Source organism: Peromyscus eremicus, chromosome 4, assembly GCF_949786415.1.
Source record: "Peromyscus eremicus chromosome 4, PerEre_H2_v1, whole genome shotgun sequence".
Classification (NCBI taxonomy): Eukaryota; Metazoa; Chordata; class Mammalia; order Rodentia; family Cricetidae; genus Peromyscus; species Peromyscus eremicus.
The window spans coordinates 87,736,803-87,759,329 of NC_081419.1; the positions used below are offsets into that span (position 1 = coordinate 87,736,803).

A 22,527-nucleotide genomic window follows, 5' to 3' on the forward strand; every position below is an offset into this window, starting at 1 on the left:
CAGCATCTTCTCTATTTGGAGCAGTGTGTTGCCTTATGGAGCAGAAACAAAAACACTGTGAGGCAGAGTCATGGGATCTCTTTGATTATACAAATGTATGGTAAGATCCCACTCTCTTGGGACAAGTTTGTGGTATAGAACAAGCCTGTATTTATTTTTTTAAGATTAATTTATTTTTATTTTATGTGTATGTGTGAATAGCTGCACTCATTCATGGCTGGTACCTGACCACACTGCTTCAAATAATCTAAACCAATGTTTGGGGATCCATTACTGATCAGTTGGAATGACGTGGGCATGGGAATGGGGTACTGAGCTAAGATTGGGTAGGGGGCTGTGGTAACTCCCATTCAGAGTATACTACATTATATTTAGAAGTAGGGAAAGGCTCTATGTCTAGAGTCTTATAATTGCATCATTATTATAAAAGTAAAACATCACAACAAAATAGACCTTCTGGCACCTAAGAAGAGCATCCTTGTTGGCCATCCCTCTCTAATGCTGCTGCCAGGAGTCAGTGGGAAGAAGGATGACTCACCAGATGGGGTAGTAGTTTGTCATCACTGTACAACCCACACGAACATTCCCTGTACTCACTGTTTGAAGTAAATCCATGGATCTTTTTATATTTTTAATAATTTTTAAGCACAAAATTGGCTTAGTGGTAGACAGTTTAAAATTTCCTTCCTGAGAAATAAGTAAGTCTTTCTTTTGTCTAAATAAGTCACTGCTGTTTTCCTCACATCTTTTAGTGGAGTCCCCCAAAACACACACTACACCTGGACAGTATTCTCTATGTTGCTGTATGAAGAAACCTCAGAAACAATGTTTATCGACCCATATTCCCTACTGTCCTCTCACTCTGCTGTCAATCTCACCAGCCCACCAGCTGGCCAGGTAATGGGCTTAACCACACCACCCATCCCTACCTCCTGTCCCCACCCACTTATCCTTCTCCTGGAAGGACTATTTTTCCAGAGCTCAGAATCTCTTTAGTATTTTTTGTTACCTGCTCCCCTTTTCTGGCTTCCAGGTCCTTGTGTGCTCAGGCACCTTAGTGACTGCTGTGTGTTCTGTAGCAGATGCCTGGCTCTACCTATTGCCTGGGTCCTATGCCAATGCTGGATGAGCTCCACAGCACATGCCAATGAAGCCCTGTAGCCCTGAAAGCTTTCAGAGAGCAGAGAAGAACTCTGTTTCTGTTGCCTTGCAGGCTTAATGAAGGAATGGGATTCTTGATCCAGGATGGCCAGGAGGTGTGGGGTGGCTGCTCCTGCTGCCACTTGTGTGTCAGTCATGGTGGGATGGTAGATGACTCCAGTTTTCCAAGATCATATCACCTCCAGATAGCTGCACAACTCTAATAGAACCTTAGTTCCCTGCTAGAAACACTTCAAGCTCAGAATTGATCCTTTCAGGAATCCTACATATTTGGAATATTCTATATCATAGTGGCAAATACATTTTGAATAGTCATTCCTTGAAGACTCAGCCTAATGATTCATGTGGTAGGAGTTAACAGTAGCTTCAGTGACAACACATACAACAGAAAATGTTGAACAACTCTCTACTCCCTTCCCCCACTCCAGCAGTAAGAGCAGAGGAAATTCTCTTCTAGAATGGCCCCATTGTGTTCTCCTCTGGGGCTGGGGCTTCACGAGCCCTCATGTTGTGTAACTATATCCAGGGACCTTGAGTGGGCTGGTACCACAGTCAGAGTTCAATCAGGGCAGTACTGACAGTGCCTGCACAATATGCTTTACTTCTGCCGAGTGTGCCAAACACGATCTTCTTTTGTTCTCCAGATGTCCCTGGGGTGACTACAACCACCTTCCTGATTTCAAAGATCCTTGGCTGTAGCCCTATGGAAAGACTGATGATAGAATGCATGGTAATGACCCTTCTCAGCCAAGAAAAAGCAATGCCTCTGCTGTAAATGTGATCCAGGACCCACCTGGAAAAGCACATCCCTTTCAAGTCTATTAGTCCATTGGAAGTCCCCATTAAGTCTCCTTCCTCTTCCACAAAAATCTTTTTTCCTCCTCTCCATCCAATTCACTTCATTCCAAACTAAATTTTCTCACCTGTGGAACCCTGTGGCATAACTTTCCATGATGGCCAAGGGAAATGGTCTCCATTAATTCTTCATATCCATATGCATAAAGATTTCTACCTTATTTGCTATATTTCCAGACCAATGTTTACCATAATCTGGTCTCACTGTTGCACTTTACCTGTGTTGCTAGTGTGGAAAATTTCAAACATATACAAGTAGAGAGGTAGAAGTACAAGAAGTCCTAATGTACATGAGACCCACAGCTATCAATAGTGGCTAATCTGATTCATCTAAATCCCAGGTTTCTCCCCATCACTATTAGTGGATTATTTTAAAGCAAATATGAATATCATCCGCATCAATTTCAATTGATATTTCTAAGACACGAGAGTTCTTTAAAAGATTGCCATAAATCTTTGCAACAACTAAATTGCACCAATACTCAGCAAGTACTCGTACTTCTCCAACTGTCTCACAGATAATAGTTTTTTACTTGAATCAGGAAACAAAGAAACATCTACACAAATTTCATTTGGTTCATATTTCTCTTAAGTCCTTTAAAACTTATAGCATTTCACACACACAGGGGTGGGGAGTGTTTCTTGCCCTGAAAATCCTTCCATTCTGGATTTCACTGATTATTCCCATCATGTGTTGAATAGTTTCAGTCCTAACATATGTGAAATGGGGATCATTGACTTCATAGCATTAGCACTAAAATTAGATAGTTATGCATGACACTCTGCTGTATTAAGCAAAGAAATTGATTTTATACTATTATTTAAAAAGAAAAAACTTCACAAGCCAATGCTTGCACATACATTTATTAAGAAGCAGCCAAGTGAGATGTGTCAGCCCCTCCCCTTGAGTACAAACTTCTTTATTGGTGTGTAACAAGGCCCAAGGGCTAGATACACTACATAATCAAAATCAAATGCTAGCCGTTTACAGACTTGGCCCAAACTGCACAACCCAAAACTGCAAGAAATCTGAGTATTTCATATCCGTGTTTTTATTATACTTGACATACACATTTTAATTGTAATGTTTCTTGCAGATCCACATCAAAAAAACCCCAAAAGAGAAGGAGCTTTTATTCTAATTTAGCAGAAAGCACAGTCACTGGTGTGGAGGCAAATGTAAGGGCAGCTGCTTTTCATCCATAATTATCTATGTAAGACACATGCTGCCGCTTATGGGGGCTCTAGTAACATGCACATAAGCACTGGATGGGGTTCCACCTACTGTCTTCTCTTTATTCTGATTCCTTCTCCTCTTCTGAAAAGTGGGGGACAGATTTCTTTGCCACAACATTGTCCAGCCTTTTTCCTTGTAGATATGGATTGACACTCTGAAAAAGAAAATATACATGTTTTGGCATTACACATGAGCCTCAAATACAGACATCTCACATAAGTGAAGGAGAATTGTTTTCTGACTGTTGGATTAACAGGATAATAACATAGCACTTACCACCCCCTGCCAAATGATGGCTCCAGCAAGTTGGTTAATACCTCAGTGCCCCATAGTGCAGTATACAGTCTCACTGAGAGATGTTACCAATTGTGTCTTTCATATAAGCATAGTGTTCTTGATCAAATGCAATGTAGCCTTTTTATTGTTATATTTAGCTTACAAGTTTGGGGTGAACCAGAAAAAAATTCTTGCTGCTAACTTAGGTACCAAGTCTCATGTGAAGGAAAATAATTATTCTGTGGTCCTCCTTAAGTGAGGGGGAGAATCTGAAATGTCTTAATTAATCTATAGGAAGCATGCTAAAGGAAAAGACACATAGGGCCAAGTGGGAATTAGTATCTGAAGATTGGCCCATGGCTGAAACTCTTTTATGCAAGGACTCTGTTGAACACAATTCATTAAGAGATCTAGCAATCGATTCCAACCTTCTTTCTGTCAAATTTAAAAGGTGAAGTCAAACCCAAAGCCATCTGGAAGGGTCTTTGTTTTTTATTTAGGCCTCCATATTCTGGAATCTCTTTTACTTGTTGATGTTCTGAATGAGTCAAAGAATCTCCATTGCTTCGCTAATAATATCAATTTTTTTTGAGGTTTGGATTTGAACTGGTAACTGGAGCCGTGCAACATAATCTTTAGTGAGCAGGAAAAATTTCAATCGTTTTGGAAGACATTTGTTTATTGAAGTTGCCTTCCAACAGTGAATAGAAATGTTAAGAAAAGGGCTGACATTACAAATGAGGAGCAATCCTATGGCAATGCTAAGCCCCACGAGTGAATGGACACAGGTTTTGTGTGGGCCTGGCTTGCACGGCTCTCTTGAAAGGTGGGCAAGCATGCTTCAAAAGACAAGGACTGGAACACATGAGTAGCCCTGGTCAATGTACTTCACATTCTGGAGTATAAAAACATAAATCAGGAAGGCCCCCAGCCACTCTGCAAAGATGACTCACACAAGGTGAGGACTACCGAATGAACAATGTCTTTACAGAGTTAGAAAGAAGCAGGTCACAAAAAGATATTCATCCTTGAAGTATTCAAGATAGTACACTTTCTGTTGGAAACTGTCAACTAGTGTGGTCTGGCCCACCCTAAGGAATCATATAAGAACCTCTGAGTAGGCAGATTAAAGTGCTTGGGAAAAGTGTAGTTAATACCAAAAATACTTTTCAGTTTTGTAACAGTAGTGGTTCTTAAAATTCTAATAAGTTTAAAGAGAATATGAGATATTCCTATTTGTCAACTGTGCAACTAAGTTGCTGATAGACTATTTAAGACAATTAGTGGATTTAAAATGGTAACAAGTCACAGCTTCAGAGTCAATTTTTTTTTCAGAACCACTTAAAAGTAGATTGATCTTTTATTTGTGAAGCAGCTAGAAATTTAAATGGCCCAGAATAAGTTAAAAAAAAAAAGTCACACAGAATGACTTGGGGCTTTACTTGTAACATTACAGATCAGCCCTCTTGCTAAGAAACTTCCATGGTGCAAGACAGACTGTCTAGACCCAGAAATGTCTGACGTTGGAGGAAAAGGGAAGAGGGAGATGCCAAGGTCAAGCCCTGACACTATTGGATTAATGTTCAATTATCAATCCAAATGCTTTGCTTTAAGTGTGTTCTGAAGAACTCATGTTACTTATGTATGTATGGCCACTCATGGCCAGGTAATATAGAGAATGCTATTCACGTCTGACAAATGAATGGACAGCTTGGGATGGAACCTTGCTTCCTGTCCTCTTCAACCTCCAGTAGATGGTGAGTTTCACTGGAGTAAGCCTTAATTCTTCAAATAAGTGAGCTATGATTTCTTTATATTAAGGAGCAGTTAAGGTAGGAACAGCAGCTTAGGTGTAGTGATAGGGACAGGGGAGATCTTCTGCTTCCTCATCAGTCCAGAGGGGCCCAGGGCTAAAGGAATGAGAACGGGCTTTATAGATGTCTGGGAATAGAAAGAACCTGAAATCCTGGGTCACAGTGACTCTTATTTTCCTAAATTCTAAGCCTTGTCTATGTGGAAGAAGCTGAGGCCAAAGCAAAAATCCTTTATAACATACGTCTTAGCCAGAATTTTGAGTTTTGGTAATCACTAGTCTCATGGAAATATGATCTAAAGTCAACCTAAGTTCCTCAGAGTCATAGTAGAAAGCATGGTGGGCCAGCAAGCAGAGACAATTAAAACTGCCTGCTGTTATTCATTTGGGGTCAGTCATTGGCCTTATTTGGAAATGTCCTTGCTGTACCATGGGGGATATTCAAGCCATCTTCCTGGTAAATTATGTGTATTCTGAGCTCCTAGAATAGAATTTCTTGATGTTCTCTCAAGAACACATTACACCCTTCCTGTCACCATCTGCCATTGGAAGCTGTAATCACCAAGAAAAACCCTAATAACCCCGTTTATTCCCCCAAAAAGATCTGCTTCCAGATGTAACAGCTTTCTGCTTCTCACATAGGAAATTGTCTGTCTTCTGGGTTTGTCAGGCAGCCTGGGGCCTTATGATTAATACCAAGGCCAGAAACTCCACACTTCTTAAAGCATTTTCTGATTGAACTTGGCCAAGCTCTTTAGATTGGCCACAATTGCCACTGTCTAGATTCCCAGTTTTCCCCAAGATCCAGGTACTAAATAAATGGTCAGTGGCCTTGGGTATACAGGTTAGTTTGTGTATTTTACCTAAAATAATTACTATGGTGGTACTTTACTGTGTAATAGCAGGGATTTTACCTCTCCTGTTTGGTCATATAAAAGAGACCAGTGTTCTGATCCTTCTGTCCAGTAAGGTATCAGTAGAACAGCAGGATGGACATTGAATCGCTGTTAAGTCTCAGGGCTATCACAGGCATTGGAAACTCAATATGACCTTGACGTTCAGATTTATACCAAGCAACACCACATAAGGAGTAACAAAAGGAAAACATAGACACCAAAGGCCATCTTGGGCAATCCTCCCAAGGAGCGCTAACTAAGCCTGCACTAGACTTGACAGTCAGCAAATGAGATAGGGAGAATGCATGTTACACCATCCTGGCTAGGGTCAATAAAAAAGATATGTAGAAGAGATTCAAAATTCCAGCCTGCAGTATGTACTTTCACACGTTGTGGTTTCTGTCATATGATCTACGTAACTGATGCAGATGTGTGAGCCATGGCCTCCACTGGTTTCAGAGCAGTTGAGGAAAGTCACACCCTCAAATCCTCCCTGTCCTCCCTGAGTGAGGTACCATTCATGGTTGCTGGCCAGAAGGGAAGTAATAAGTAAAAATCATGTCCTAAAGCTTAGGGAGGAAGCCATGCCGCCCAAGAAACCAAGGGTATAGCTGCTAGGTGTGGCCCTTGCCACACAGGATTTCTGTTCTGTTCTTTGGGATTGCATCAGAAAAGATTCTGCCACTTTCCCCAAACCAAAAGCTCCAATTACCCCACTCAGAAACACTAAACCCCTCAGCGACACCCCAGCCACACCCGGCCCTTGTGAGACTTACCCTCCGCTTCCGCCTCTGTCCCCCCTTCATCTTCTCATAGAGGAGTTTCTTGTTCTAGAGTGGAGAGGAAAGAAAACACAAACGCACAAGTATGGATTGAATTTGGTAACTGTCTATTTGAAAGTAACACTTGCTGTGTCCCCTGGACATTTGCATACACATGTTTTGGAAACAAAGCTAGATGAAAGGAATGTCGTGTCAGAATGATAGACCACAAGAGAAAAGCTGGGGACTGTGGTGCTTTTCACAAAGTCCTCTGTACTGCCTCGAGGCACACAGTGTCATCAACAATCTCATAAACAAGGAGAGATGGCATGCTAAAATCCCAGGGTGTGGGGAGCTCATCTCCTCGCTTTGAACCGTCGCTGTTTAAAATAAATAACTTTATCTCAGTATCTAATTCCCTTTTTATGAACGGCACACATGACTGTTCTCTGGAGCAGTGTCCGACCATTAACAGCAGTCCTCTATGTAAATAACTGAGACGCTGACTTCTACAGCCATCCCTCCCATGGCTCAAGTTAGTGCCCCCATCAAGCCAATCACAGAACCATTTGGTCTATAACATTTTTAATAGAGTGAACCTTTTAAAAACTGCCAAAAAACTTATTGGCAGAAAGGAGAGTTATGTTGTGTGTGGGAGTGGGGGTGGGGGTTCTTCTCTGTTACCACAGTTTGTATAAGTGTTTCCACACACTGCTGTGTTTCAAACACACGTTGGATTTAAATGAGCTCTAGAATATCAGACACATGCTCAACACATTTCCATCTAGTTGAGACTATAAAAGACACAACACGTAACCTGAACGTGGAAACAGAGAAAGGGATTTGGGTGCTTCACTTGTGTTCTTTTATTTTCGAATCATAAGGAAAATAATATATAAAAGAGACAATTCATCTTGCTGTGACTACAATACCCTAATATTGACTTCTAGAAAAAAAGAGCTGGTGAAGAACAAGTTTATACACCATGTGTATCCTCTGAGCTGTCTGGTTATTAACAAACACTTAAATGGTAGATTTGAAAATGAAAATGACAAATGCCAAGAATGAGCTTCATTGTTTTCTTGTTCATTAAAACCTACCACCTGTAATTTACAATGGGCAGCTCTGCCCAACCTCAGATATCCAGGGGTGGGGTGTGTGCCAAGAGCAGCACCTTCACTGCCAGAAACACAGGCACTGCCCAGAGGCCCTACCTCTGGCTCTCTTGGGGCATGGACCAAGTAAACATCAGGCAGGAGAAAAGGCAGGCCTGCTGGCCATTCCCTTGAGAAATGAGAACATTGTCGTTGGTCTCAACTCCAGTGTCTGAATGTAAACAAACAACTCTAATGCACGTAGAATGTTCTAGGTACTCATGCCAGAGTTGGGAAGGAGGTTGGAGTAAAGAGGGTGAGACTAGTAACTGCTCACAGATATCACTTTCTTCAGCTGTCTGAACTGGAGGGAGAGCAGAGGAGCCCGCAAGCTGGTGCAGGGGAGCCCGGTGCCCATCAGTCCTGGAGCCACTCCAGCACGTTGCAAATGACAGGAAGGCAGCAACATCCCAATCCCCTTTTCGGATCTTAGGGGAAATTATAACCAGAAGTACAGAAGGTCTGGAAATCTTGCTCTCAAAGATGGCCCCCGCTTTCTTGGAGAGTTAAAGTCAGGACCAGCATGTCCATGCCCCCAGCCCCTCCATGGTGAATGTGGCTGGGCTTTCTTCATTAGCTCTGTGTCAGTGTGGATTTGATGGCAGGGATTGGCAGGTGTGATGTGAACAAAAAAAGTAGACAAAATGGATGAAAATAAACCATTCACCTCCTCTGACACCCATTTGTTAGTTCCTTGGGGATGAGTGGCCTAATTTTCCAGGAGTGCAGGTGGTTTAAGTTCATTAAAGGGTTCTCCATTATGCCATCAAGATTTTGGACAACTCAATTCCATTCCTAAAGGACCCTGGAGGATGGATATCTTTGTGAAGAACTGTCTGATCCTATGGCTAGGCTATAGAAAGTACAAGGATTAGTGATACTAACTATCAGATTGGCCATGAAAGTAAGGATGTGTTCAAACAGGTGCTAGAGCTGTGTCCAAAGGAAGGAAAAGCCAGCTCAAAGAAATTCCTACTGGTCAAATGCAGGACACTTTGAACATCAAAATTAGTAATGATGTATAGAGGTACCAAAGAAATAAGCAGGTTTGTAAACAAGAAAAGAAGTAGTGGAAGCTCCTTATGAGAATAGGATGCAGATAGCAAATGGAGAAATAACAAGAGAGCAAAACTCATAATTCTGCAACAACCATGGTTATAATTGATTCTGGTAAATACCATCAATGAATGCAAAACATGTTGGTTAACAGTTTCATGGCAGTCAGAATATTTATAGTCTCTAAGTAGTTTCCCACACGTTAACTATCAATTTTAAATGGAAAATGATTTAAACTGGAGAAACATGGACAGCACTTTATTAAAGGGAATGAAGTTATCACTAACGGGACAAACTGATACCCTGCACCCCCTTGGTGCACAGGGCTAAGGATATACATAAACAGCATGACTGGGAAGACACTTTAAAAGTTGGTCTGGTGAACACAGAGGGAATGAGTGACTCCCAGAGCTGGGGAGGGGGAGGGAGATGGAGAGAGCACGGTGACAATCCAGGGGTGCATGCAGTTGAAGGAGGAGTAACTTCCAGTGCCCTTTAGCACAATGGGACAGCCATTTTAACAGCCACTGAATGTTTTAGAACAATGGAGAATACTCTGAACATTTTCAACAGAAAGAACAAAGGAGCTGGAGGGATGGCTCTGCAGTTAGGAGCACTGGCTGCTCCTCCAGAGGACACTCAGGTTCCATTCCCATTACTCACATGGCAACTCACAACTGTCTCTAACTCCAGTTCCAGGGAACCCAGTGCCCTCTTCTGGCCTCTGTGTGTACTGCACATACATGGTGCACAGACGTACATGGAGACATAGCACCCATACACACAAAATAAAATAACAAAAAAATGTTTAAAAGAAATGAATGCAGCCTGAAGTTATGAATATGCCAGTCACCCACATCTGATCTTCACACATTGGGTACCTATATTGACACGCCACTACTCTATAAATATGTACAATTATTAAGGGTCAAGTCAAAGAAGAAATGAAAAACATTGCTCATGTCTAATAACATGGAAACCTAAGACAAACCAGAACTGGAGAGTACTCCAAAATTCAAACATGGCATGGCCATGCAAGATAAACAAAGTTGGAGAGGGACCACACTCTTCCTGTCTCCCATGGCTCAGCTCAGGCTCTGGTCAAACATTGATGAAAGTTGTACGAAGCACTGGGAAAGGAGAAACATTTGTTTTTCTGACACAACGACGACCATTCAGCAGTAAGTGTGTTAAGGGTAAAGGCTGACACCAGTCCTTGGCCATAGCCCTTGAGGATTATTGGTGAATGGAGGGGAGGGGTGTGGGGGGGTTGATGTCAGCCTTTGGCTATAGACCCTCAAGGGCTGTAATTAGTTATGTACATTGTGGGGAAGGCAACAAGTCCTAGGATAGGACTACATAGGCCACATGGCGAGGGAAAAGTCATGAAGAGATACATATATTTATTGTGTTTGTAAAAATGGGGTCCAGTTTCCAGCTCTGTCAATCATAAGCTCTGTTACTGAGCAGGCTACCCAGATCCCTGCCTTGCATTTTCTCCTCTATAGAGTGAGAGTGATGAGGATGGGCAGCCTGGATGAGATGATTGAGGTAAAATATTAGCACAGAGTCTGGCATGTAACATGAGCTCCACAAATATTATGATTTCCTATTATATAGCAATTATTGGTGTCTTCCCATTACCCACCACAGGGCCCAGATGTCATATGGTGCACATTTAAGAAATGTGACCTGATGCAGTAACGAGAAAAGAGCCATGAAGGAAACAAGACAGACACTGATATTTGTAATATGTGATTCATTGCTAAAGATGCAACTCGGCTCCAGATAATATAAAAACAAAACAGGGAGGCAGTACCATCCAGGAAGAAAGCAGGGGTACTTGTGTGCAGTTTGTTTGAGAGATAACGGTTTTGCAAGTTGAAAGGATAGTTGAGCAGCAGACCGGCTTCAGCCTCTTCTATATAAACACCCAGGCTGCTAGAGACACTCAGTTCACACTTCCATGCAAAGATCAAGCAGGCACTGTTTTATTGCTAGGTGGTAATGAGAAAATAAACAAGGAAACTGAAGTTTAAACAAACACATAATTAGAGCTGATAAGAGGCATAAATGTCATTCCTTGGCCATTGATCTGGGACAGCACTTTTTATACTTGGTCTTAAGTTCTAGTCTTCAGCTCTGATGTGGACAATGAGAGAAGCACAGTGTTCCAAGGAGGGAGAGGGAAGGAGTAAAAGGGGATGTGAGTGGAATTTAGAGGGAGCTTCTGAAGAAGAGGATGGTGGCACATGCCTTTAATCCCAGTACCCTGAGGCAGAGGCAGGCTGACCTCTGTGAGTTGAGTTCGAGGCCAGCCTGGTTTACATAGTGAGTTCCAAGACTGCCAGAGCTACATAGAAAGACTCTGCCTCTAAACAGACAGACAGACAAACAAACAAAATAAATACTGGAAAGAGAAGTTACCATCTCTTCTACACCATCACAGCACCAGAAGGCCTCTGTCCACACTCAGACATTTCCTCAGTTTCCCTTCTTGTTCTCAGGTCAAGCCTTCCAGTTAGCCATGCCCCTCCCTTAGGACCTCAGTACTAGCTCTCCTTAGTACCTCAACTTCCTCTGTGGCTAAGGAAGAATCAGCCCCACTGGCCCCACAGAGTCCTCTGTCCTAGGCTTCCATCCTTCCTAGCAACAGCACCTGGTCTTGCACTGTATCAGTGCAAAATTGGGCCAATTTTATCTTCATGCCTTTTGTTTCAACCTGTTTCAAGACTGCAAACGTGTTGAGCGCACAGAACCACTTCTTGATGGATACTGTAGACTGAGCGAGCATCTAGCATAGTATCTAAAGCAAGCGGGCTCAGAACCGGTTTGCTCCCTTCTGAAGCTGCTTGGCCATTCCTGGGTCCTTTCCCAGCACTCCTCTTGATTATCTGTTCTTTCCTTGCTTTTCCTTATTCCTTTAAGCTGGCACACAAATGCATAATGTATCTCATCCTCTCTTCTCTCTTCTTAAAATACCTCACAGGAAGAGTTTATGTTATCCCTTTCATATAGATCACCCCTGTCTCTCCCTCCCTCCCTCCCTCCCTCCCTCCCTCCCTCCCTCCCTCTCTCAGGTTATGTCTACACCATATAGTCATTCTACTTAGTTTATTTCCTTTGAAATGACACAAATTCTTATCTTCATCACTACATTTAGGACCAACATAAATGGAACCATTTTTTTTTATTTTCTCCCTGTTCTTTCTGTCTTTAGTCTCCCTCTATTTTATCACTTACTATTCCATTGGAATACATTTTATAGGAGATTTTCATAATATCCAAGGTACTTTTCATTTATGTTTAAACTGTACCAGTAGGAGAAGGCTTTAAAATAGTTCTACAAGACAACTCTCCCTAACAGAACTATATATGTCAGGAACGATATATATAGTTGTGGTGGGGAGGGGGAGGGCAAGAATAATACAAATTGTAGATGCAAGGTTAACTCAAGAGTGTTGCTTTCCTCCTTAATTTGGAAATGTATTTTGAAGGCAGAGGGAACTCAGCTGACTCAATGCAACATGAAGTAAGATGCTAGAAAAAAATGAGAGTGATTATTAATGAGGATCAATTTCTCTAAAATAAGCAGAAGGAAGGGAAAAGTTTATTTTCCAGGCTTAAGTGTGCATTGCAACACAATAAGCAGTGTTGTTAGCACTGACTTGAGAAGATCAGAGGGTCAGAGGAGCTTAGGTCGGTCACCTGGGGTGTCTTTGGAGGGAACACCATTCACTCGTTCCACAGATGCATTTCTGTGAACTTTCCTATGTGAACCAACACTGCTCAGTGTTTCCCCATTTTTCTCACATGGCTTCAGCACTGGATTATACAGGCCCAACCACAGGCACCTAGACACATTCCCATTCAATTTTAATCGTCCTTGGCTCATTGTTCCAGCCTGTTGGGATCTTCCTGAATCCCGACTCGGTCATCCAGAGTTCTCTCTTCCAACTTTGTGTCAACCACTGAGAATCTGGGAAGTATGTGATCTGTGTTTTTATTACAAACATAGATAAAAATGTGGTGTGGGGTAGCACTCAGACATGCAGGGTACCCTGTACCATTTCCCTTCCCTCCTGACAGACACTTCAACAAGCTGTCTTTGGGTGATACTCTGTTGACTTGGCTGTATCTCTTCGCCTCTTCCAATGGGAGATGAGAAAAGATCTTGTCGAATGCTTCCATGAAGTCCAAGCGCACCATGCCCACTTCACTTCCCTCATTAAGCTGGCACGCAGATACATAATGCTGGCAATGGAATACTATGAGCAGATCGACAAAACTTGTTTTGAGTGCACCAGTGCCAAGTGGCCATGATTGCTCTTTCCAAGCGCTTCATTGGAACAGCACCCTTTGTTGACAGCTACCCATGGTTGCATGCAACTGACAGTGAGCTCACTGCCACACATCTGGAGATCTATCTCTCTTTCCACAGAGCAGACTTCTATGTGTCTGTGCAACTCTGGATATCTTTATTTCCTTGATTCTGCAGAGATATGTACAGATCATCTCCCTTAGAAATCAACTTTACAGAGTTCCTCAGTGTCTTTTCCTTTGAAAAAGTCTTTTTCCTTTTCACAGAGTCTGATTGAGTGGCATGAAACACTAGGGAGACAGGAGGATGTTATGACTCAGGCTGTGGAGAAGGGCAGAATAGAAGCTCCTGGAAGGTATATGGTCCAGATTGCTGTCTCTTCCGACAGAATCAGTATACTGCTCTATAGACACATGAGTGTGGTCTGGAATAATAATTACAAAGAGTCCCCCTCAGCCAGAGATTTCTGAGGAATCTACTCCGAAACAATTTTTCTTTCTTCTCCCCATGTATACTGTTCATCTCTGGCATCACTAACCCCAAGAGATCAGAGTGAAAACTACCAGCTGCTGAAAATGTACTTACCCACTTGCCCAAACCTGGGTAGTCATGTTCTGGATCAAAAAGGTGCTGGTTTAACTGGAATTCTCGACTGAATTCTGCAGTGTCAGGGGCATTTTCTAGGCACCCGTCATCCGCTGTGGACAAAGGTTTTTGAGAAACTGTCAACACATCTGTTGTTATTCTGGAAGTTAACTTATTAGAAACATTTAGACACATAAAGGTCATAGTCTGTTCATATCAGACACTCCAAATCACATTCCCCCTGGGTTCCAGTCCCTCTCTACTTGTCATAAGAAACCACTCCAAGAGCAAAGACCTGTTGGCCACCCTCCAAACCCACTTCCCTTTTCTCCTTGGCACACAGCAAGGCTAATTTTCCAACCTTTCTTTGCAATAAGGTGGAGTCATTTACCTGAGCCCAGGCCAATAGAATGTAGGCAGAAGTGATATATTTCACTTTAGGCCTGTCCCCAAAACCTTGTGATGGTCCACTTTCCCCAACTCTGCCCCATCTGCTGGTCTGCATGCTGCCAGCCAGGGCAACTGGGGGCACCAAGAGTCACGAAAGCAGAACCATCTACTTCTATCATTTCTTTACCTCTCTCTGATAGGACTTTACATAAGTGAGAAATAAGTTTCTATCGTGAAGAACTTCAGACTGTTTCATTTGCTTTCATGTCAGATGTTCCCTTAAGTGATACGTTTCCATTCCACATGAGTCCCTCTCCTTCTCTTGGGTGATGTCTTCAGGAACCACTCCAGTGCCTTCAGACAAGTCGTGGTGCTGTGTATAACAGCAGCAATTGCTTGTGTTTTATTTAGAGTGAGGCTTAAGGTCAAATCCTAGCTCTTGTGGGGGTCTATAGGTTCAGCTTTTTAAAAGTTAACCTGGCTTCTCTAAGTCTCTTTATTTACCTATGAGATACAAATAGTCAAATATTTACCTAGTTGCTCTAAGACATGAAGGTGGCCATGCATGGTATCAGCACACGGAGTTTGCAGTACAATTAAAGCCCCTCTAGGCCACCTCCCTGTAAATGAAAGTTTATTCCAAGAAAGCTCTTTTGTTGCTACTTGTTTTGCTTTTGTTTTTATTGCTCTCTCACAGAGGGCTTTACTCTGTGGTTTAGACTTGCCTCAAACTCATAATCTTCCTGTTACTGCCTGCTGAGGGCTGGGATTACAGGGATATGCCAAAGTACCCAGCTGTGATATAGTTCACTGAAGTATCCATGCTTTCCATTCAAACCAAAGAAAGCAAGTTAACTTTCCTGGCTTCTGTTTTTCTATAAGATCTATGCTCTCTAGATATGATCCCCTAAAAGTGAGTTTTTAAAACTTCCTGCTTCCAATGTATTTTAGACAACATCTTTAAAAAGTGAGAAATAGGGGCAAGAGATGCATCTCACTGGTTGAGTATGTGTAAGACCCTGGGTTCGAGTCCCAGCATCATAAAATGAAGCAGAGAGGGGGAAACAGAGGCTGGGAAATTTTGTGCGAAGCCAGAGTAGGAAAGAAGCCCTGCTCTCTCCTGCTCATTTCAAAGAGATAATGGCCTGTCAAAGTCAATACTCAGAGGGGATCTATTTGCAATTAGCAAGGTTGTCTAGCTTTTGGGACTGAACTGAAGTCTTTAGACACGGAGTGTATTAGCCCCGAGCACCTGGAAGCTAGTATGGAAGTCATCAGTTTTCAAACAATTCCCAGTGTGACTCCCCACTTCTCACGGAGCCATCTCTAACGTCTTTATCAGGTGGGAAAGGGATACCAAGCAGAGTGTCCGAATGCAGCAGCTGTTTTTGTGACCTTTGGGCAACTCTTTCTCAAGTACCTTGAGACTGAGCTGTGGTGATAAAGCCTTGTTGATGGCCAGGCTGAGATTTTGGGGGGCTGAAAATATGCTCTAGAAGTCACCTTTCAGCTAGCCCTGTAGCCAAGAATTGGATTCTAGGACCTGCACTGCCCTGTGCAGGGAGATGGGTGATAATTCAGACAAGAGCCTGGCAGGGCAGGGGCAAGCCAAGGTTCGATTTTGTGTCACTGGACTGTGCTGTTTTGTATCACTCAGGTCCCTTTGTGTGGTGGTCTTAAGAGAGTCTTCTCCAAGAGTAGCTAAATTTAGCAAACGATCTCCACTTTTAGACTGCCAGTTGTGTCAGAAAAACAATGTGGAGAATGTTAGTGTCATGGATCAGCAGCAAACAGAAAAGCAGATTCTGAGGCAGAGTCTTGCGCTGGGATCTCATCCACCTGTCAGCTCACTCTGGTTGCTCTCCTCTCAGTGGCCTAAGTGCATGCACAGTGCTATGTCACACAGGTCTTGCTTGGGATAACCTGGAACCACACTGTACATTTGTTAAGGCATTGAGTGTGCCATATTTCTTTCTATTTATTTATTTATTTATTTATTTATTTATTTATTTATTTATTTATTTAGGTTTTTTGAGACAGGATTTCTCTGTGTAGCTTTGCGCCTTTCCTGGAACTCACTTGATAGCCCAGGCTGGCCTCTAACTCACAGAGATCCGCCTGCCTCTGCCTCCCGAGTGCTGGGATTAAAGGCGTGCGCCACCACCGCCCGGCTGAGTGTGCCGTATTTCTATAGATGAGAAGACTAAAGCCTAAAGAAGTGACATATCGTGTGGTTAACCTTAGAACTCAGATCACTTGGCTCACACTCTGGGTCTCTTTCCCTTATCTTCCAAAAGCAGGTTTCAATCTTCAGTGTGCTCCAAGGCTGGTCACTGCACAGATAGCTAGGTCCCAGGCTCAGAGTGTCTGATTCAGTAAGTCTGATTCAGCCCGAGGATCTGCATTTCTAGCAAGTTCTCAGGTTACGCTGCTGCTGCTGCTGCTGCTGCTGCTGCTGCTGCTGCTGCTGCTGCTGGCCCAAGGACCCCACTTGAAGAACCTCTGTGTTACAATCTATCATATCAACTTTTCCAGACCCCCACACTCTGAGCTAGTCTTTCTTCCTACCCATCCAAAACCCCTAGAAGCAAGTAAAAGGTGGCTGATGGGCTTGGTGCCAGTCAGTGACTAAGGATTTCCTGTCATCTGGGGCCAGCCTCCCCACACTGGCTCAATCTTATCCAACTCCCATGTTGCTCCACCCAACATGGGAGCTCTGTGCTTTAGGGAAGAGAGAGGCCTCACCCTAAATAGAAAGAGGAGCATTCTTCAGAGAGAGCCCACATTGTAGCTGGGGTCAGAATTTCCAGTTACCTCCCATTATAACCCAAGGCCATGTTCCTTACCAGTTTTCCCAAGAGGACAGGGATTTGGAGGGTCTGGGTAGCCTTGATCCTCGCTGAAGTCCTTAGGAATGTTGTCACCAGTCAACTCTGCCACTATGTTAGGGATGTTGCCGAAAGGACCTAGGTGCTGAAGACCCTCATGAGCTCCACCTGCAGTGGGAGGAAACATCTTTGAATTGACATTTACTCAGCAGACCACACAGACAAAGTACTGTGCTTAGTCAGCAAGGGAAACCCATCAAATGCTTCCTGCCATCTTGAGGTTTGGAATTTAGATGCAGAAACAGATACACAGTATACATCAATCATTTCTTCAGAATGTGAATTGTGCATGACCCTCATAGAAATGTTAAAACAGCATGATGGAGCTTGGAAGAAAGACAGTTCCCTTTGGCTGGTGGGATGATTGGGTTTTTGGATGCTCACATAGATGAGCAGGGCTCTGGAAGTTGGCTATGGACTTGAGTGGGAGTGAGGGGACACACAAAGGGGCAATTGTCACAGAGGTTTAATAGATGGAAAGAACATAATGGGGGAGGAAATTAAAGGAAAAAACTCATTAACATTCTGACACCTTAACTTAACAACTGAAAATTTGATTGTTCCAACTGTTCTCGTCTGTATATATTTTTCTGCATAAATCTTTACAGGGGCTGGGGCAACGGCTTAGTGGTTAAGAGTGCTTGCTACTCTTCCAGAGGACCTGAGTTGGTTCCCAGCATCCACAGTCAGCAGTGGCAACTACCTGTAACTCCAGCTCTAGAAATCTGACACCCTCTTGTGGCATTAGTGGGCAGCTACCCTCATGTGCACATGCACACGCAAATAAATGTAAGAAAAAATTTAAAACTTTGTAGTCAGAATTGTTTTTCTGGTCCTGCCAAGCCCCCACAGTCACGTGGCCCACTTATAAAATAATCACTCAGAGGCTTATATTAATTATAACTGCTTGATCATTGGCTCAGGCTTATTACTAACTAGATCTTAATTAACCCATAATTCTTATCTTTGTTTAGCCATGTGGCTTGGTACCTTTTCTCAGTTCTGCCTTGTCATCTTGCTTCCTCTGTGTCTGACTGGTGACTCCTGACTCAGCCCTTCCTCTTCCCAGAATTATCCTTGTCTGCTTATCCCGCCTATACTTCCTGCCTGGCTACTGGCCAATCAGCATTTTATTTATCAACCAATCAGAGCAACATATATTCACAGCATACAGAACGACACCCCACAGCAAAATATTTTATAATTTTTATTTCCCATTAAATCACAAGACTCTTTCCATTTGTCTGCCTGTGCCCCATTTCTGTGTTTATGAGGGGCAATGTTGTTTTATATCTAATCAGTGTACCATGACACATTAACTCTTCCTTTATTGTGAGACACTTAGTATTTCCCAATTTATTTTAGGGCCTTAATTTTTTCCATATTTTGGATTAATTTTCAACAGGATAAGTTCCCAGAAGTAAGTCAAATTACTAGGTCAAAGGCTATAAATGTTTTTATGGCTCATGATATTGTACTGCCAAATGATTTCCAAAAAGAGAGGTAGTAATTTACAAAATATCACCAAAACATGAGAGTACCATTTTTTACAGCATCCTCACTAGCATTTGGCATCATAAAATTTCATATTTTTTCTTGCTCATTTAAATAGGTTTGACTGCCAGATCAATCAAATATCTTCCGTATTTATTTACTGGTTTTTATTTTCTTTTTTATGACTTGTCTGTTTATGCTTCTAGAATTACAATGTTTCTCTTATCAACTTATACAAACATTTCACTTAATAAAGATAGTAGGACTTTGTCACATTCTCTGCAAGCATTCCCCACATTGTCTGACTTTGAATTCTGGTTGTTATTATAATATTTTGCTAACATAAGCTTTTAATATTTGCATAGTCCGAGTTGTTTTTAACTCTCCTTTATAATTTCTTTTTATCTGTCTAGACTTGTAAAATCATTGCCTCTTAAGGGTTATGACCAACATCTGGATATTTTGGTTTACTTTAAAAAATTAACTCTTTAATCTATTATTCATTTTAGTGTGTTTAAAATAGATAACCTATTATCCCATCTCATTTGCCCAATAACTGTCTGGCCTCATTTCTTTCATGCCAGCAACAGACTTCTAAGTGCCTCATCCATACACAGACACAGCAGTGAATGAAAAGAAGTTCCCATAAATAACTTGTTGTACTGTACCTATTGTGCCGTTCGACTGCTGGACTATTTCACCTGTAACAGTGACATCTTACAAGGTCAGGAAGCTTCCTTTTCCCAGCCTGCTTCTTAGGAACACTTCATATTTTTCAACTCTGTTGGGACACTGGCGCCCCTCCTTCATAGCTGCGTTAATCTATGTACAGGGTACTCACAGATGTCCATAGTGTGTGTGTGTGTGGGGGGTACTCTAAATCCTAGGATGACCTGTTGTGCATGAATTCCATGTCCACAAGAAGTAGGACCTTCCCATCTGGCCACTTTACCTAAGTCCAGCCAGGCAAAGCTCCCTTGACCCTGTGTGACTACACTGGTTTTGTCTTTTTGGCCAAACCTGGTCCTCTTTGAATGGGCATTTTGTTTTCTTTGGGATTATAAACATATCCAAGTAGGATCATCATGGCTAGACCTTGGCATCATCTGAGGTGTTTTTCCATCACTGTCTCAGTTATGTTTGATTCAAGTTTAACCTTAAAGGGACAAACTTACCTACCTTACTAGCATTAGCCTTCAAATCCAGACACTGCCAACATGCTGGGGTTCTTTGTGCTTATATTGTATTCCATTGCTCTGCAATAAGAATGGATGTCTACAAAATTTATATATTTGAAAAAATGGTTGGGGCTGTAGAAATTGTTCAGTGGTTAAAAGCATTGGTAGCTCTTCTAGAGGACCTGGGTTTAATTCTTAGCACCCACACAATGACTCACAACTGTCTGTAACTCCAGTCCTAGGGTATCCAAAATTCTCTCCTAGCCTCCATGGGCACTGCATGTACATTGAATACATACATACATGATGGCAGAACACCCATACATATAAAATAAAAATAAGTTAAAAGGTTTTTATTGGGCAGTGGTGGCACACACCGTTAATCCCAGCACTCAGGAGGCAGAGGCAGGCAGGTCTTTGAGTTTGAGGCCATCCTATTCCACAGAGTGAGTTCCAGGACAGCCAGGGACACACAGAGAAACCCAGTTTCGAAAACCAAAGAAACAAACCAACAGGTATTTCTTTGTGGACCACTATAATTATGTGAATATTTAAAGTAAGCTATTTTATGTAACTCATAAGTAAATATAGCCAATATTCAACTCTGTTGATATTCTTTCATGTCCTTATTAATATTTTATCATAATCTACATTAAAATATATCTGCTAAAAATATTGTGCTACACATTAAAAATCTACTATGACTAATAAGTATCTGTCAGTCTCTTATTTCTTACTATTTTCATGCTATCACTCTGATGCTATATTAGTTGGTGTATCCATGAGAATAAAATTCTTCATTTTAATTTTGTTGGTAACTGACTGTTTAAATTAATTAGTAAACCACACTTTGGTTTAGTAATTCTGTTCTTTACTTGTTACTCTCATCCCTCTGATTTGATCTGTCTTTATTTTTCACCACTCTGGATCTTCATAAAGTGTTATCCAAGTTACACAGTGGTAGCTGCTTACAGAAGTACTCTGGGAATATATGCTGTTCCCCCCCCCCCAAATTAATTTGTTTTTCCAAATTAACCTACAAACTGCAAAGGTTAAAGCAATGGATCAGTGCATTTGATACTGATATATTTGAAGCTTAGTATAACCCTGGCACTGTAGTCACCACTGCGCTTGTTATAGGGCATGCTTTCTGGTATGTCAATACATGTCTCTGCTTCTGAAAGCACCCTGGAATTAAGTGCCAGGAATTATCCAACTTGGCTCAGAGAGAATGCATGTCTTAATGCCCCATTAGTAATTAATGAAGGAAGCAAACACAGTTTCCCGTATGGAAAGGCTGCCAGAGCTCTGTTTACCTCTGTGCACCAGTGCCACTTAAATGAATGTAGGACTTGTTAGGAAGCAACAGATGTTTAGAACCAGGTAGATATATCAGAACACAAACTTCTTTTCAAACCATACTTAATGACATCAGATCCAGATGCAGGAACTGTGAAGCTGTCAATAATGCTGTCCTGTGCACATTTAGAAAATAAGTTTAAAAATAGTGGCATGTGCAACCAAATGCTGCTTTTTTGATTCATTATATTGTTTAGAAGGGGTCTGTCGCATCACATGCTAAATTAGCCAAAATGCTGTAATACTGCAGGTTCTTCTTGGTCTGTTTACCTCAGTTCCCTTAACTGTCTGACATTAACCAAACACATGTTTAAAAATCATTATTCAACCAATTTAAACATTTATTGAACACAGTCTATGTATCAAGACTTAGACAAAACAAAATATCTAGACTGAGTATTAGAGGGTGTAGTAGTTTGAATGAGAATGGCCCTCATAGGCTCATAGATTTGAATTCTTGGTCACCAGGGAGTGTCACTATTTGAAAGGATTAGGAGGTATGGCCTTGTTGAAGGAGATGTGTCACTGGAGGTGGGCTTTGAGGTTTGCAAAATCCCAAGCCAGACTCAATGGCTCTCTCTTTCTACTACCTGTGCTGAGATGTAGAACTCTCAGCTACATCTCTAGCACCATATCTGACTGCATGCCACCATGTTTCCTGCCATGGTGATAATGGACTAAACTTCTGAAACTGTAAACCAACTCCAGTTAAATGTTTTCTTTTGAATGAGTTGCCATGGTCATGGTGTCTCTTCACAGCAATAGAACACTGACTAAGACAGAAGGTCACCTGTCAGTCAGATGACTGTGGACGCTGTTTCATTGAGTTCTAGTCTTTAGGGAAGGAAGGAAGGAAGGAAGGAAGGAAGGAAGGAAGGAGAGAGAGAGAGAGAGAGAGAGAGAGAGAGAGAGAGAGAGAGAGAGTAGACATATACAATACAGCCAGTTGTAATGAATGTATCACAGCTGGGAAACAATAGGATGTTACCATTGGATAGAGAAGTATGCAGCCCAGTCCAGGGGCATAAAGGACTTTCTGCAGGAAACTTCCTACACCCCTTCCTCATGCTTTTTTCCTGGGTTCCGCACATGCCCCTTTGGGT

At 42.0% G+C, this 22,527-nt stretch overlaps 1 protein-coding gene across 1 annotated transcript in view; it reads right to left on the minus strand.

The window, feature by feature from the left end:
- Positions 1–2,864: 2,864 nt before the first annotated feature.
- Positions 2,865–22,527, minus strand: part of Scg5 (secretogranin V) — a 45,806-nt gene continuing 26,143 nt past the window's right edge. The window contains exons 3-6 of the mRNA XM_059261105.1: positions 17,352–17,501; positions 14,116–14,228; positions 7,015–7,068; positions 2,865–3,407 (exon numbers count right to left, since the gene is read on the minus strand). Coding sequence (XP_059117088.1) covers positions 3,312–3,407; positions 7,015–7,068; positions 14,116–14,228; positions 17,352–17,501 — 413 coding nt within the window. The 3' untranslated portion in view covers positions 2,865–3,311. The remainder of the gene's footprint in view (positions 3,408–7,014; positions 7,069–14,115; positions 14,229–17,351; positions 17,502–22,527) is intronic.